Below are 18,207 nucleotides of genomic sequence, written 5' to 3' on the forward strand. Positions count from 1 at the left end.
TCAGGCTCCCTGACTTCAGACTATACTACAACGCTACAGTAATCAAGGCAGTACGGTACTGGCACAAAAACAGAAATATAGATCAACGGAACAGGATAGAAAGCCCAGAGATAAACCCACACACATACGGTCACCTTATTTTTGATAAAGGAGGCAAGACTATACAGTGGAGAAAAGACAGCCTCTTCAATAAGTGGTGCTGGGAAAACTGGACAGCTACATGTAAAAGAATGAAATTAGATCACTCCTAACACAACACACAAAAATAAACTCAAAATGGATTAAAGACCTAAAAGTAAGGCCAGACACTATAAAACTCTTAGAGGAAAACATAGGCAGAACACTCCATGACATAAATCACAGCAAGATCCTTTTTGACCCAGCTCCTAGAGAAATGGAAATAAAAACAAAAATAAACAAATGGGACCTAATGAAACTTCAAAGCTTTTGCACAGCAAAGGAAACCATAAACGAGAAGAAAAGACAACCCTCAGAATGGGAGAAAATATTTGCAAATGAAGCTACTGACAAAGGATTAATCTCCAAAATATACAAGCAGCTCATGCTGCTCAATATCAAAAAAACAAACCCAATCCAAAAATGGGCAGAAGACCTAAACAGACATTTCTCCAAAGAAGATATACAGATTGCCAACAAACACATGAAAAAATGCTCAACATCACTAATCATTAGAGAAATGCAAATCAAAACTACAATGAGGTATCACCTCACACCAGTCAGAATGGCCAGAATGGCCATCATCAAAAAATCTACAAACAGTAAATGCTGGAGAGGGTGTGGAGAAAAGGGAACCCTCTTGAACTGTTGGTGGGAATGTAAATTGATACAGCCACTATGGAGAACAGTATGGAGGAGGCTCCTTAAAAAACTAAAAATAGAACTACCATACGACCCAGCAATCCCACTACTGGGCATATACCCTGAGAAAACCATAATTCAAAAAGAGTCATGTACCACAATGTTCTTTGCAGCACTATTTACAACAGCCAGGACATGGAAGCAACCTAAGTGTCCATTAACAGATGAATGGATAAAGAAGATGTGGCACATGTATACAATGGAATATGACTCAGTCATAAAAAGAAATGAAATTGAGTTATTTGTAGTGAGGTGGATGGACCTAGAGTCTGTCATACAGAGTGAAGTAAGTCAGAAAGAGAAAAACAAATACCGTATGCTAACATATATATATGGAATCTAAAAAAAAAAAGAAAAAAAAATGGTTCTAAAGAATCTAGGGGGGCTTCCCTGGTGGCGCAGTGGTTGAGAGTCTGCCTGCCAATGTAGGGAACACGGGTTCGAGCCCTGGTCTGGGAAGATCCCACATGCCAAGGAGCAACTGGGCCCGTGAGCCACAGCTACTGAGCCTGCGCATCTGGAGCCTGTGCTCCGCAACAGGAGAGGCCGCGGAAGTGAGAGGCCCACGCACCGCGATGAAGAGTGGCCCCCGCTCGCCACAACTAGAGAAAGCCCTCGTACAGAAACGAAGACCCAACACAGCCAAAACTAAAATAAAAATAAAAATAAATTAAAAAAAAAAAAAAAAGAATCTAGGGGCAGGACAGGAATAAAGATGCAGATGTAGAAAATGGACTTGAGGACACAGGGAGGGGGAAGGGTAAGCTGGGATGAAGTTAGAGACTGGCATGGACTTATATATACTACCAAATATAAAATAGATAGCTAGTGGGAAGCAGCCACATAGCACAGGGAGATCAGCTCCGTGCTTTGTGACCATCTAGAGGGGTGGGATAGGGAGGGTGGGAGGGAGATGCAAGGGGGAGGAGATATGGGGATATTTGTATATGTATAGCTGATTCACTTTGTTATAAAGCAGAAACTAACACACCATTGTAAAGCAATTATACTCCAATAAAGATGTTAAAAAAAAAAAAAAAAGAAGCAACCAAGCTATCGTTCAGTAGGTGAATGGAAAAACTGTGGTATATCCATAGAATGGAGTATTAGTCATCATATGAAATATGAGCTATCAAGCCAGAAAAAGACATGAAGGAACCTTAAACATATACTGCTAAGTGAAAGAAGCCAGTCTGAAAAGGCTACATATGGAATGATTCCAAGTAGCCTACATTATGGAAAATGCAAAACTACAAAGACAGTAAAAAGATGAGTGGTTGCCAGAGGTGAGAGGAGTGGGATGAATAAATAGAACACAGGGCATTTTTAGGCTGGTGAAACCATTCTGTATGATACAATAATTAGAATTTTACAATACACAAAGTGTACCTAATGTAAACTGCTGACTTTAGTTAATCATAATGTATCAGTATATGTTCAACAATTGTAACAAATGTACCACACTAGTGCAAGATGCCACTAATAGGGAAAAATGAGAGGCAGGAAGGAGATAATGTGGGAACTTTATACTTTCTGGGCAATTTTTCTGTAAATCTAAAACTGCCCTAAAAAATAAAGCCTATTAAAGAGATTTAAAGGTAACCGGCTTTAGAACTGTAAAAAAATTCAAAATAGAAAATAAAGAAAAGAAAGAAAGCATAAAAAACAAAGCTTAAACAAGTAGACTGACATGAAACCAACATGTCAGTGGTTATGATAAATGTTAGTAAGATAAACTTCCCTATGAAAAGACAGTGACTTAGACTGGGCCAAAAAGGAAAAACCTCACAAAGGTATTCAACATAGCTAAAACAAAAAGGCAAAGGTAAAAGGCTGAACAAAGATACACTGGACAAGTACAAAGAAGAACAGTGGAAAAAATAGCTCATTGTTACTGAAATAAAGAAAAAGGCAGGACACAATACATAAATAAAACAAATCGGACTGCTTTACACTGAAAAAGGTACAACTCACAATAAAGATATGAAATGCATGAATCTTTTTGTGCACTGATATATATATATATATATATATATATAAAGTGGAAACCGCTGAAATCTCAGGAGAAAAATCACACACACACACACACACACACGCAGGAAACTTAATTCATTTCTCTTAATCATTCATGGACCCAAAATAGTCAAAAACTGTTAAAAACATAATAGTAATTAAAAATGCTGATTTGATAAGTATATATTGAATTCTGTAACCTATAGAGAATAATTTTTCCAGAATCTGTAGAATATTTATAAAACATTATTATATAGTAGGCCTCCCAAATATAGATAAATCTCTAAACAAATTTTATAGGGCACATTTTCTGGTCAACATTCAATAAACATAAATCTACATAACAAAGTCAAAATTTAAATATTCAACTACCTAGAGACTGAAATGATTTCATTTAGCTTCTTCCAAATAGATTTTAGTTTCCTCCAAAATCAGTGCACCAAAATAAGCAGGAAATTATCTTAAATACCACACTCCAATCTTGCTCAAGAATTAACAAGTGTTAAGAGTCAAGGAAGCCAAGAATTCCAGCCAATTCTCCATTCCTTCCCAGGGGCCACAGCCTACTTCCATAGACATTTTTCAAGGCACAGAGACAGGAGAACAACCTTCTCAAATAAATAATTTTCTTGAAAGTAAAGGAAAGCTCTCCCATTCATCTAGCAATTTGCCCCGCTGTGAATGAAGAGCTCTTCCACAGGGTCAACCCACTGGAAAAGATCAAGTAAGGATCTATTCCAACACTTAAGTACAAACAAGCTAGAAAGAAAATAACCCTGTACTTCACTTCCTGACAGGAACAGATCCCAGGTGTTTACTTTATAGACTGTCTTATATCAAACAGAACTGAGAAATCCTCTGTCACATAAGAGGTGCAAAAAAATTTCAAAAGACCACGGCTTCTTTGGAGTCAACGTAATTTTGTAATTCAACATATACTTACAGAGCAACTGTTTTAAAATGTCAGCATGCTAGGTACACTCAGGAATATAAATCTTAATAAGATATACTCAACTTCAAAGGTTTACAAACTAGTACAAGAAATAATCTCTATTTGGGGGGTTCAGAATTGGTAATTAAATTGTTTGAATCTTCCTTAGCCTTACTAATTTTTGGTCTGCTTTGTTTATCAGTTTCTGATAGCAGGTATTGAAATTTCCTGTTCTGACTGTGGATCAGTCAAGGATGCTCCTTAAAATTCCCTTAAAATATTCTGAGACTATGTTGCTAGATGCATACACAGTCAGAATTATTATATTATCTTGGTGAGCTATTCCTTTTTTCAATATGTAGTTTACCAAAATATCCCTATTGATGTTGTTTTTGCCTTAAATTCTACTGTTTGACTCACTGCCACCCTCCTCCCCAACCCCCTTTTGCCAGGTGGAGCTGAAGACTCTGACCCATGGGAAAGGAGATGGCAGAATGTCTGCTTGACAGCTTTTGGACTAAGAAGGAAATAAGGTTCTGTTTTTCTTTTTTCTAATTAAAAAAAGATTTTATTAAGAATTTATTTTATTTATTTATTTATTTTTGGCTGTGTTGGGTCTTCGTTGCTGCACGGGGGCTACTCTTCGTTGAGGTGCGCAGTAGCACCTCATTTTCTCATTGCAGTAGCTTCTCTTGTTGCAGAGCACAGGCTCCAGGCGCATGCGGGCTTCAGTAGTTGTGTCACACGGGCTCACTAGTTGTGGCTCGCGGGCTCTAGATCGCAGGCTCAGTAGTTGTGGCGCACGGGCTTAGTTGTTCTGCAGCATGTGGGATCTTCCCAGACCAGGGCTCGAACCTGTGTCCCCTGCATTGGCAGGTGGATTCTTAACCACTGCGCCACCAGGGAAGCCCCAAGGATCTTTTGTAAAACAAAGGTTTTTAATTTTGTTGAAGTCCAATTTATCTTTTTTTTTCCTACTGTGGATCATGCTTTTAGTGTCATGTATAAGAACTCTTCATCTAGCCCTCAGTCCCAAAGATGTTTTCCTTTATTTTCTTCTAAAAGTTCTATGGTTTTACATTTTACATTTAAGTTGCAATTCATTTTGAGTTAATTTTATACAAGGCATGTGGTTTAGGTTGTAGTTTATTTTTTTGGCTTATGGATGTCCAACTGCCCAGCATCATTTGTTGAAAAGGCTATCCTTGCGCCACTTAATTTGTATGTGCTTTTAATATGAAGACTCATTCTTATCTGCCTTCAATTCCGGGAAATTCTCTGGCATTATCTCTTCAAATATTGTTTCTCTGCTGTTCCCTCTATTCTTTGCTTCACATATGGGAGGCTTTCGATCTTTCCCCCATGTCTCTTAACTTACCTTTCCTTCTTTGTATCTCTTTGTATCTTTGTGTTGCATCCTGAGTTGAATTCATTAGTACTATCTTTCAATTCATTTCCTCTTTAACTGGGCCCAGTCTAAAGCTTATCCAACATACTTTTTTTTTTTTTTTAACTTTCATAACTGCATTTTATATTTCCAGAACTTTTAATTGGTTCTTTACTAAATCCACCTCTTGATTCTCATCTGCTCAGTTTTGTTTCACAATTTCCTAGAAGTTTACCCATGGGTGTTACTCCTTCATCATTTTGATGATTTTAAACATATTTATTTGAAATTTATTTTCAGATTGCTTTATTATAATTTTGTTGGGTGTGAATTTTTCTCCGGATTACTGTCTTTCTTTCTTAGTACTAGTTATACTGGTTTGCTTTGGAATTTTAATTTGCTAGCTCTTCTTGAATAGGAATGCTTCCTCTCTTTTTCTCTCTCCCTTTCTTCCTCTCTCACGCCTCCCTGTCTAATGCCACTGTCTTCCATCTTCATCAAAGCAGAGGCCTCCAGTCTAGAGCCAGGTCTTACACTGGCAGCTCAGGGTTCCTATCCTTTGGTGATACTAGGGACACTAGGGATATCGTAAACCCAGTCACATCGTGGCCAGGTCCTGGTCACAGTGCTATCTTATTCCTCTGCCACCCCAGAAACACAACTTGAAACGAGCCACAGACCCAGGCAGCTTTGTTCAGTTTCTTTTCATAGGCAGGACAATCCCACCCCAGCTCCTAGTTTCCAGCAGTGAGACTTCCTCTAGTCCCCATCCAGGCATGAAGTTCCTTTGGTTCCTATATCCTCAAGCAGTGTTTCCCACTTTTTTTGACATCTTGGGATACTTAGAAAATAACAGCATGTGTACGGCACACAGATAGATGGATGACTCTGTTCCCTACCCAGGAATGATGGCTGGAGGCTCTGACTACCCTCAGACCACCTAGTTGCCCTGAAGCCTGAGAAAAATCAGTATTTCACATACTGGTAAACTCATTCACAGCATGTTCCTTTAGAAGTAATGCTCTAAAAGAATCAACTCCCAGCACACTCTGCCTATTTCTGAACTTGGTTCTGTTCCTAGTCCACAGGATGGTTAACTGGTTATTAAAATACAAGTATGTCAACAACATACTCCATTTATCATTACTATGTATTTGAAGCAGAATACAGACTTTAAAGCATGAACTTAAAGGGTCATCAATAACCAGAAGTCTGTGCTTTTCCCTCTGTTTAGAGCACCCTCCTCTCAACTTCTCTGCATCACCTTTTCCTACTCCTTCAGGTTTCCGTTTAGATGTCACTTAAGCAAGGTTGCTTTTCATGACTCCAGTCTCACCACCAAGTACGGGGTCAGATCTTCTCAGGATTTTGCATGCTACTGTATTGTATTATTATAGTATTGTATTATCATTGCCTAGTGTATTGTGTTATTATTGCCTATTATTATTACCTTTGACAATAACCTCCTTGATGGCATAAACTGCCTTTTTCACTTCTGTATTTCCAGATCTAGCACAGTGCCTGTACTAAGCATGAACTCAATAAATATTTTAATATCACCTATAACAGAGTTCCATGGTAAGGACTATAATGTAATAGTGAAGAGTGGGGCTCTCAAGTCAGAAATTCCTGGGTTTAACAAATAACAAATGTTGACGAGGATGTGGAGAAAAGGGAACCCTTGTACATTATTGGTGGGAATGTAAATTGGTGCAGCCACTGTGGAAAACAGTATGGAGGTTTCTCAAAAACCTAAAAACAGAACTACCATATGATCCAGCAATTCCACTCCTGGGTATATATCTGAAAAATAACAAAATACTAATTCGAAAAGATACATGCGCTCCAATGTTCAAAGCAGCACAATTTACAACTGCCAAGACATGGAAACAACTTAAGTGGCCATCAACAGATGAATGAATAAAGATGTGGTATATATATACACAATGGAATACTACTCGGCCGTAAAAAAGAGTAAAATTTTGCCATTGGCAGCAACATGGATGGACTTGGAGGGCATTATGCTAAGTGAAATAAGTCAGAGAAAGACAAATACTATATGCTATCACTTATATGTGGAATCTAAAAAATACATCAAACTAGTGAATAAAACAAAAAAGAGGCAAACTTACAGATATAGAGAACAAACGTTATCAGTGGGAAGAGGGAAGGAGGGGCAATATAGGGGAAGGGAGAAAAAAGGGTTATTATGGAATTATATGAAATCACGTGTGTGAAACTTTTGGAAATTGTAAAGCACTACAGAATTTAAATAATTGTTCATTCAATTAAAAAAAATTCCTGGGTTTAAATACCAGTTCTACCACTTACTGTGTAATTTAGAAAAGTTACTTGGCCTCTCTACACTTTAGTTTCCTCATCTGTAAGATGTATGTCACAGTTCAACTCCTATTACTCGTTGTGTAACCCTGGGCAAATTCCTTTGCCTCTCTTGGTTTCGGTTTCTGCATCAAGCAATGTTCTAAGGATTAACTCAGACAACATACATCAAGTAACTAGCACTTGCTTGCTTCCACTTCACACTGAAAAGGGACAACACCATAGCTCAGCCTTGAGCACAGCTGCAGATTCAACCCTTTTCTGAGCCTACGTGGTATCTTGGTTGAAAAGACTTTCTATTGCCATAGGAGCAATAAGGATTATCTTCATATCCACAATTTTTTCAGGCAAAGTGGAGGGCAATGTCATTGAGAACTTGAAAGGGCTTCCCTGGTGGTGCAGTGGTTGAGAGTCTGCCTGCTAATGCAGGGGACACGGGTTCGAGCCCTGGTCTGGGAAGATCCCACATGTCACGGAGCAACTGGGCCCGTGAGCCACAACTGCTGAGCCTGCACGTCTGGAGCCTGTGCTCCACAACGAGAGAGGCCGCGATAGTGAGAGGCCCGCGCACCGCGGTGAGGGGTGGCCCCCGCTTGCCACAACTGGAGAAAGCCCTCGCACAGAAACGAAAACCCAACATAGCAATCAATCAATCAATCAATAAATAAATCTTTAAAAAAAAAAAAAAAGAACTTGAAAGAATAATTTTAAGTGCAAATTTAATGTTCCTAAAGGAAACACACACACACACACACACACACACACACACACATACACACACGCACACACCTGACAGACTGCACCACTCTAACTCAAAATGTGAGAAGAGAAAGTCTCCATGAGAATCCATTTCCAAAATGAAGGCATCCACTACATTTAGCTGTATCCCAAACCCTACTGCTGGGAAGGGCACATAAAACTAGGAGAGGATGCCTGTCAGATAAGAAATTCAAGTATGGGAGAACTAATGCAGCAAACTACTTTAAAGTTCAAGTTATGATGTACAGATACAGAGACTCTACTTTCAAGCACTACGTTTTTAATATAATAGTTTAATGAGGAATAGAGTCTAGTAATTGAGAGAAAAATTGGTCACTGACTGATAACAAAGAAAACTGTAATTCAGACCAAAAGGAAATAAAGTAAAAATCTTGGCATCAAACAGACTGGAAATCAAATTCTGACTCTGTCATCTCCCACTGGTGTAAACTTCAGCAAATAACTCTCTGATCCTGAGCTTCCTCCTCTGCAAAATGAGGATCATGATGCTCACCTCACAGGAAGTGGGAGAATTAAATGAGAAACCAGGTATGAAGTGCCCAGCACCATGCCCAACTCATGATTGGTGCTCAACAAACACTAGTTCCCTCCACTACCGCCCATGCTCCTTTTATCAGCAAGCATCATAAAAGGGTTTGGATCCTGCTAAAATGCATTTCCTCATGTCTGGATTCACAAACTTATCAGTCTGTTTTGCAAGCAGACTCTCTGAGATAAGCGTGAGTTACACAGGCCCAAGATCTGGTGAGCAACCTGACCTGGATCAGTGTGGACGTCTGGCTCCCAGGCCAAAGCCCAGAAAGACTGACCGGGCCCAGAATGCAGCATGGGTGGCCAGGAGACAGCCAGAAACTAGAGCAGCCAAAAAGAGGGAGGATTACTTGAGCTTCGGCTCCCGTCCTTCGCTTGTGTACTGCCAACAGATGAGCCCGATCAGATCCTGTACCCTGGCGCTGGCCATTGTCACCACAGTCATTGGCAGCAGCCTGTCCTGGCTTGAGTGCAGGGGGAGGTAGACATCGATCTTCTTGGTTGCTGTTGTGCCTACATGACCCTGTGGACAGAGCACATGCATGAGGGTAAAGCACACAGTTCCGGTCATGCAGACCCTACTGAGCTACAACGACTGCCCTCCAGGGCCTGTGTTCTCATCCTTGTTGCACATACCAGCGTATGAGCCTAGGGTGGTCCCACAGTGGAAACATTGTCTAGTTTTAAGGTTTTTTTTTTTTTCTTCTTCTTTAATTTTAATTTTCTAATGTTCTAATGGATCCAGCTCTGCCAGCAGTAAGGTAAATGAGCACTACAACTAAAATAAACAAATTAGAGCGGGGGGCAGACCTAAGGTTTGGTGTCAGGAGATCTGCTTTGTTACTTATTCAGTGTGACCTTGGAAAAGTCATCATCAGAACTTGGCATAAGCTGCCCTCCCTGAAAACTGCCATATCACTCCTTGAGACCTTGGGATAAGCTGCCATATTCTCCAAGGAAGCATTTAGCAGTACTGGAACCAGGGGCTTGCCTTCTCAGAGATGATGGGGGCTAATTCCATTATGCAGTACATCTGTTACTTCACTCATCTGAAGTGAAGTTCAAGGGTCTCTGGTCTTATTACTGCCCTAATCACCATACTCACACTGATCTACATGTCCCTAATCCCTCCCACACACCTCTCTCTCCTCCCTCCCAAACCCTCCACTCCCCTCTGGAACTCCTGCACTAATCAGCAAACTTCCATACATCATTACTTCTTTTTAAAAAACATTCCCTCCACCTTTTTGCCTTAATTGAAACCTGCTGATCATGAGGATACTACTTCCTCTGCTGTCCAGAAGACTGTTTTGCTTTGTTCTTTTTAACCCCCAAATCCTTAAGGCCAGGAGGTGGAGTAGGTATTCTTGTTCCTGCTACTTCCAAACTTAATTCTCCTTTCTTACAAAAACCGCTGTTCCTTTGAGACCCAAGCCATCCAACTACACCATCCTCTCCCTCTCCTTTTCTGTTACCCACCAACATTTCTTTGGTCATTCTCCTCCCTCACTGAAGGCCTGAGCTCTTGGCTCACAGTCTTTCCCACCCCAATTCCTGTCACCATTCTTGGCAATTTCATCTAAAAGAACAATCTGTCCAATACGCAAGTGTCTCAATCCCTAGACCACATCATCCCCAGTGCCTTTTCATCCACCACCTCAAATCACTTATTGTGGTGGGTACACCAGAGATCTGCACTAACTCCAAAATCTCAAGTTAGAACATCCACTCACTGAATACACTTCTTTTATAATTTTATTTTTGTTTATTTATTTTTAAATTTTGGCCGCACCATGAGGCTTTCGGGATCTCAGTTCCCGGACCAGGGATTGAACCTGGGCCATGGCAGTGAAAGCGCCAAACCCTAACCACTAGACCACAGGGTTAAAACCTGAATACACTTCAATATACCTCTACTTCATCTGTTCAAGTAGTCCCTCAAATTCTCCAACCTATAATCTGTTGAACCACCACCTTTTAATTATCTATCAGTCACCCTTATTTCCCAATGCCACCCTCCAGATTACATGAGCCATTATAATCGTTCCTTTGCAAATACAATTTTAATACTCTCTTCCTCCACTGGACACAATTCACAGAACCCCAATCTTGTATGAACCCAACCCTCTGCATTGCCCACCTAAACATCACTGGAGAAAAATCATATAACTGTAAAGATTGATTTTACTTTAAATTCATGATGATAAACCTCAAACAGACACTCAACACTGTATAGCAAGCCTATTATATCTCCTGATCCAACCTGAACCCCGCCTGAGACCACTAATGCATACTTTTGCTTCTCTCCTCAAACTTCCCATGAACCTCGCCTCTTGACCTTCAGCTCCTGTCCTTCCCTCGTGTATTGCCAACAGACGAAAAATACTGTGGACCCTTGAACAACACAGGTCTGAACTGCGAGGGTCCACTTACACGTGAAATTTTTTCACTTGATATGGGCTACAGTACTACAGGATCCACAGTTTGTTGAATCTGTGGATACCAAACTGCAGCATCAAATTTGATCATATTACACTCCTGTTGAAATTCCTTCAGTGAGTGGCTCCTATGATACTCTGAATAAAATCCAAATTCCATGCAGTGTGCAACAAAGCACTGTGTGATCTGAACCCTGCCTAGCCCTCCAACATCATCTACTGCCACTCTCCCCCCACCCCCCAACCCCACGCTTCAGCTACACCAGCCTTCTAGAAGTGCCCTGAATGTGTGTACCTTGCCTGCTTCTTCCTCTTTTAAGGCCACAGCAAGTGCTATTCACGTATCTAGAAGGCTCTTTCTCATGATTTTTGCATCCTCTATTATGTGGCCTCGGGCAGGTTACTTAACTCTCTGTTCTTCCATGTCCTCATACATAAAATGATAATAATAGGACGTGCTATCTATCAGAGGGCTGACTCTTGTGAGGATTATTATTATTGTTATTCAAGGCTCAGCTCATATGACCACTCCTCAGAGAAACCTCCACTGATAATCCTATAGAAAGAAGACCCTTCCACAGTTATCCTCTCACACATATCCTGTTCATTTCCTTCATAGCACTTAACAATTTGATATTATATATTTATTTATGTACATCTTCAGTGTATACCTCCCCCACTAGCCTCTGAGCTTCCATTAGGGGAACCATAATAACGTCTGCTTTGTTTACTGCTCTATACACAATGGCTAGCACTGTGCCTTGCGCACAGAAGACTCTCCAAAAAAAATCTGTTGAACTACAGAATGAATGCATGAATGAGTCAAATGCCTACTGGGACACATGGTAGGAACTCAATAAATGTTAGTTTCTTCCATCCATCTCACTTGCCCTTTTCTATGGGTCTGTTTCCTGATAGCAGATGGAGATGGAGGGACTTGAGCAATCAAGTGGTTCCTTCGTTAACACTCTATACAGAATTCTATCGATCTAAGGTGGGAAAAAATATCAGAACTAGGGTAAGGAAATACATAAAATCAGTTTAAAAAACATTTTTAGAGAGATTCCACTTCTCAAACAACCCAGCATCTAATATTAGATCCACTGGGTTTTTTGTTTTTTTTTTTACTGAGTCTTCTCTCTATGTTATAAAGCAAATAATAAAAAAGTAACTCTCCTACATAATGCTCTCTCCCTATCCCTCTCACGCATACACATGCGTGCGTGCACGCACACGCACACACACACACACGCGCGCGCGCGTATTTTTCAGCTTGGAAGTAATAACTCCAAGGACTAGCAAAGATGTCTCTAAACAGCAAGTGTTTTGATCCTGTCAGGCAGTCAAAAGGTTAAAATTAAAACAGTGGCAATCTTTCTGGAGTGGGTTTATAGCCCTCTTACCACTCTCTTCTCAACCTCATTTTCAGAACCCCTAATTGCTGTCACTGCTCTCTCTTCTTATTTCTGTTTATTCCTCCTCCTTCTTCTGAAGAACTGGAGCTGAGGGGCTATAGGAATCACAATACCTAAAGATACAAAGATTCAATGAAATGACACATGTGAATGTACTTTGCAAACTATAAAGTGCTTTAGAAATGCAGCGCAGTACGCTAGAAAGGACCTAAGTTTTATAATCAGACCCATTTCTATTACTCAAGTCTATTACAAGGTCACATGAGGCCAAAGATGGATGCTATAGGAGCCCTAATAATAATACTTATTATTATAACAAAAGCTAGCATTTATTTAGAGCTAAATAAACTCTGCTAAATGTTTGCCTAAGTTATCTCATTTAATTTTCACAATCACTATAAGAGGTAGGGTTCTATCATTACCCTCATAATATAAATGATAAAACTAAGGATTATAAGACTACAGTCATCTGCTCAAGATCTCATAACCAACGTGAAGAGCCGGGACTCAAAGCCATGTCTGTCTGACTCAAAGGCCTCTACTTTAAATATCAACACCTTCTTTCACTGAAGTTTTCCTAAATATAATCAATTCCCACTCTCCAAGGCTTGAAAATCATCTCCCCCTCCTTCTCACTAACATGCCCACAGCACTGCCTAAAGCAGTCTCCTACACAAGGAGCACCCTGAGGAGCTGCCCAAGGAGAACCGGTAAGGACTGAGATTCCGGAGGTCATTGCCACTGTCAGCTGACTGCAGGGAAGTCACCACTGTTTAGGAAATGAAAGCAGATAGTTACACGGTACTCCTACGCACCCCTTTACCCTCTTCATTTCATAGTGAAATAGCAAGTGTGGGGAAAACTATGAGAATAAATATGGCAGATACTTATTAAATGAATGAAGCACTTGATCTTTTTAATCTTCTAATTCCATCTTGAGGCACTGATGACGGGGGAAAAGTGCCTTGCACAAACCTTGAAATTATATATTTTTTAATAAGGAGCCTCTTCTGAAAAAACTCAAGGTGGTGGCCGTTAGCTCTATCTAATAGTCCCTGTGTTGCAATATTTAGAGAGAATCATCTAAAACATAAAACAATCCATCAATATAATAGAAAGTAATTAACTTATTAAAAAAAAAAGTGACCAAAGGATTAAAAGTATTCATCACACATCAAGGCAAGCAATATTCCAAAGAGTAACATCTAACTATTAAAAAGCAACTAGGGCTTCCCTGGTGACGCAGTGGTTGAGAATCTGCCTGCCAATGCAGGGGACACGGGTTCGAGCCCTGGTCTGGGAAGATCCCACATGCCGCAGAGCAACTAGGCCCGTGAGCTGCAATTACTGAGCCTGCGTGTCTGGAGCCTGTGCTCCGCAACAAGAGAGGCGGTGATAGTGAGGGGCCCGCGCACCGCAATGAAGAGTGGCCCCCACTTGCCGCAACTAGAGAAAGCCCTCGCACAGAAACGAAGACCCAGCACAGCCATAAATAAATAAATAAAAATAAAAAAAAAAAAAAAAAAAAAAAAGCAACTAGCAATAAAGATCATATACGATTTCACTGCATGGCAATTTATGTGTTCCACAGAATTGGGGAAATGGAGGCATAATTAGAGCACAAGGAAAGGGTCACCACAGAGACAGGGAAAACTGGTTTAGCTCCATCTTTCCCAATCACTCATGCATTCAACAAACACGCACTGAAACACCATATTGGGCTCTGAAGACAAAGTTAAGTAAGACAAAATGCAGACCTTCATCAAATTCATGGTCTGTTGAAGGTCTATACTGTACATTGTGATCAAAGCTTTAAGAGGGAAAGTACAGGCTATTACGAGAGCTCAGAAACAACCCAGACTAAAGGGGGTTGGAAAAGGCCTCCTAGATAAAAAAATAAAAAATAAAAAACTTACCCTTCCATCCAACAGAACCACTAACCCAAGGAAAAGACACTTACTGTATTTAAACACCTTCTATACCAATATACAAAAAAGTGAATATGAGTTCTCCCTGAGACAAAGGATTATGAGCGTTTAATTTTAATTTTCTGCTTTATATTTTTCTGTACTTTCTATACTAAGCATGTTATTACTTTTATAATTAGAAACAAAATAGTAAATATTATAATTAAATAACAAAAAAGGAGATAAAAAGAACTACTACACAGAGCTTAAGAGTTTTAGGTAAGAGAAAGAGAGGATCAACTTTGAAAATGTAGCCTATGTTAAGGCATCCAGCAGAATTTACTAAGGACACATTATGTGCCAGTTGCTGTGACAGGCTGTTGGAAAAAATAAGTTGAAAATCTAACTCAGACACCTTTCAATGGCAAGTTAAGTAATTTTTACCAAAGAAAAATGAAAAGTAATAAACCCATATTGAGCTAATTTGGAGTTGAACAACTCTCTCCAGAGCAGCCCCTAAATCAGGAAATGGCCCTAATTCAGGTTTTAGAACAAAAAGAAAAGTATTCCTGAAGCAAAACTATTCCTCAACACAACTGCAACTGATAAAGACCAACTAGACTCCAGAGTTCATACCACATGGCCTGTCCATGACTTGATGGCCTAGCAAATGCAGCCAAAATTTCAAACTCAACATGTCCAAGACCTGTTTCCTCCTTCAGCTTTGTCTCTCATTCTATATTTGATCTCAGTTAAGGCTTTCACCACCTACTCTGTCACTCAAGCTAAGAACCTTAACTCTTTTTTCTGTCTCATCTTTCAAATGTCTCTGAAATATCTCTCAAATCTTCCTCCTCAATGCCACTGCCCTAGTTCAAGCTTCATCATCTCAGAGCAAGACTACTGCAGCAGTCTCCCAACGATCTCCCTGTCTCTAAAATCTCTCCTCTCTCCAAATCTTTATTTCTTTACTGCTATCAAAGTGATTTTTCTCTAATCACTGAACATGCCTATCACTCAGAAATACACGATGGCTCTCCCCAGTGTTAGCATTCCAGCTCTTTAGCATGGCAGTTAATACCCTTTGCAATCTGGTCTCAATGTATCATTAATAAAGTATATTGAAGAGAGGTTCAGAGCATAGATTTGGGGTCAGCCAGATCCAGGTTTGAATCCAGACTCTGCCACTTCCTTAGCTGCTAGACCTGAGACGTTGGGCAGGTAACTGTACTTCTCAGAACCTCCATTCCCTTTCTTAGAAAAGCAAATAAAATGTATATAAAATGCCTGACACATAGCCGCTAATCAAGAAGTGTACCTCTTCTTCTGTCCTTCAATTCAAATGTCTCCTTTTCCTAGAAGGTGGAAGTCGAAATTAATTTCCTCTTCTCTGCCCCCTAGCAATCTGACTTGCATAGCCTTATGGCTTCATTTTTTCTCTACCTACCATTACAACCTCCTTCCCCACCCTCCCATGTAACTGTAAAGGGAAAAACTGTACCTCACCCATTTTGTATTCTCCAAGGGCACAGAATATAGCAGGGGTGTGGTGTTAGCTCACTGCATTGAAAGAAGTCCTCACTGTCTCTCAAAATGGACCCACCACACCTAGCACTTCTCTCGTATCCCAGGTAAACTGGCTATACCTCTTCTACTTCCCAGGCCATTCTTCAGGAGCCCTCTTTCTCCTCTAAAATATCCCCAGCACCTAACATAGGGCTGACATACAGTAGTTACTTACACATATTGATGGAGTGAATGATTAATATTCCTTTAACACATGATTTTTAAACACTTGCATTATATTATAGCATATAGAGGTACTATCAACCTATTCCCTTATTATTAAATGGATGTTGTTTCTAATATTTCACTATTGTGAATTATATTCTCAGAAACATTCTCTTATATAAATGTTTGTACACATATTCTAAGGAGATTACTAGGCCAAAGAGTATCAATGCTTTGTGGCTTGTGATATATACTGCAAAAGCTCACTTTTTAAAAAAGTGTCTCTATGCCAATCATGAAATATCAGTATTATGAACTATAGGTCACCCAATTAATAATTAGTTCATGAAATGTAAAGATAAAAAATTTTAAATAACTTCTATATATGGAATATGAATGGGTACAGAAATGAAATACATAGAATTTGAACATGATGAATTAAAACATTACGTCTGTTCCAGATTTTTTTCCCATCTGATCCCATTAATTAAAATAATATACATTTTGCTGCCTATCATAAAGTTAATTTCAAAATTATGTACCTGCTAGTTTCCAAAATAGGGGAAGCAGGAAGAACAATAGATGGCATTCAGTTCAAAATCATCTTGAATTAAGAAACATCCATATCAACTGAGTTAGCTGAATTAAGTCTTAAGGACAGAAGGTTCAGTTAACAGCACTACTTAACATCAAGGTTTGTCAGTACTAAATTGAATATCAGATCTCAAAACTGTTGCTAAGTGTTCAATTTCTCTGTCAAGGGAAAGGAACAGAGTAAGGATAGACAGCTTGGCTTCTGCAATTAAAGAGACAAAAAGCAGGCAACATTATTCCATTAGTCACAACTGCACAAGCAGATCATTATATGTAATTCTAATGTAGAAATAAATATATCAGTGTATCCAGACAATATAATGATGCAAATTGATAAAAGGGTTATTTGTAGCCTTCAAAACTTAAAACTCTCTTAAAGGAATGGCTGCAGTTCCATTCCACCAGTACCTTCTTCCCTCAACAAGGACCAAAGGATGCTATAGTCTACCAATGGCCTAGTCTTTAATAACATGATACCCAGACTTGGTACAGGGGTCTCAGATTATCACTACTCTGATGATGATTTAGGGACTTCATTTAATCAGAGTAAGGATTTTAAACAAAATCAAGCCTAATTCTGGTCGAAGCCAGGTTTAATTGACCATGGCTACATGAAGAGGAAACAAAAACCCCAAACCCCATACTGAAGCATTCTGCTCTCAATAAGTGCTGGCTTTATGAGCTCAGGCAAAGAACTCACTTTTGTACATTCAAAATGGTGGCACTGAACTTATGAATAGATTTTGTATAAAATTCTATGACAAATCCATTCAGAACTAGGGGCTTGGCTTTGTAGTGCTATCTTAACCCTCAATAAATCAGGAATGCTTAAAGCCTATTAAATTAACATTTCCCTGATCTGGCACCTGTAGTCAAGTTAATTTGTCAAAAACATTCCTACAGTTTGTCACTGGACACTGTATTTTCTGACAAGTTAAGTTTAAGATAAAATTGACAAAATCTCATTAATTTTCTCTGAATCACCAACCTTGGTTCCATTAAGCTTTTATTATTAAGAACGTCAACTGTCACTCTTTCTTTAACAAGGTCAAGTTCTGGTCTGGGTACCTCCAGGATTCTTATTCTATTAATAGGGACAAGCGAGGCATTGCAGTGTGGTGGTTAAAAGCATAAGCTGTAGAGTCAGAAAGACTTGGGTTCAATTCTCAGCAATGCCACTTACTGTGTGTCCTTGGACAATTTTATTTAACCTTTCTGGGTCACTATTTCCACACAGAAATAGTGTATTATAAAAGTACCT

General features: G+C 39.5%; 1 protein-coding gene across 18 annotated transcripts in view; it reads right to left on the reverse strand.

Annotated features, from left to right (window-relative positions):
* The window catches only part of MAPKAP1 (MAPK associated protein 1), a 235,613-nt gene that overhangs the window by 121,719 nt on the left and 95,687 nt on the right, over positions 1-18,207 (reverse strand). For 17 of the 18 annotated variants that reach the window (XM_082403308.1, XM_082403292.1, XM_082403298.1 and 14 more), the window contains one exon: positions 9,212-9,384. In XM_082403308.1, the coding sequence (XP_082259434.1) occupies positions 9,212-9,384 (173 nt within the window). Of the gene's footprint in view, positions 1-9,211; positions 9,385-12,702; positions 12,828-18,207 lie in introns of all 18 variants that reach the window. The other variant, XM_082403297.1, reaches the window with a different exon arrangement.

The sequence above is a fragment of the Balaenoptera borealis genome (assembly GCF_965194805.1).
Source record: "Balaenoptera borealis genome assembly, chromosome: 8".
Taxonomy (NCBI): domain Eukaryota; kingdom Metazoa; phylum Chordata; class Mammalia; order Artiodactyla; family Balaenopteridae; genus Balaenoptera; species Balaenoptera borealis.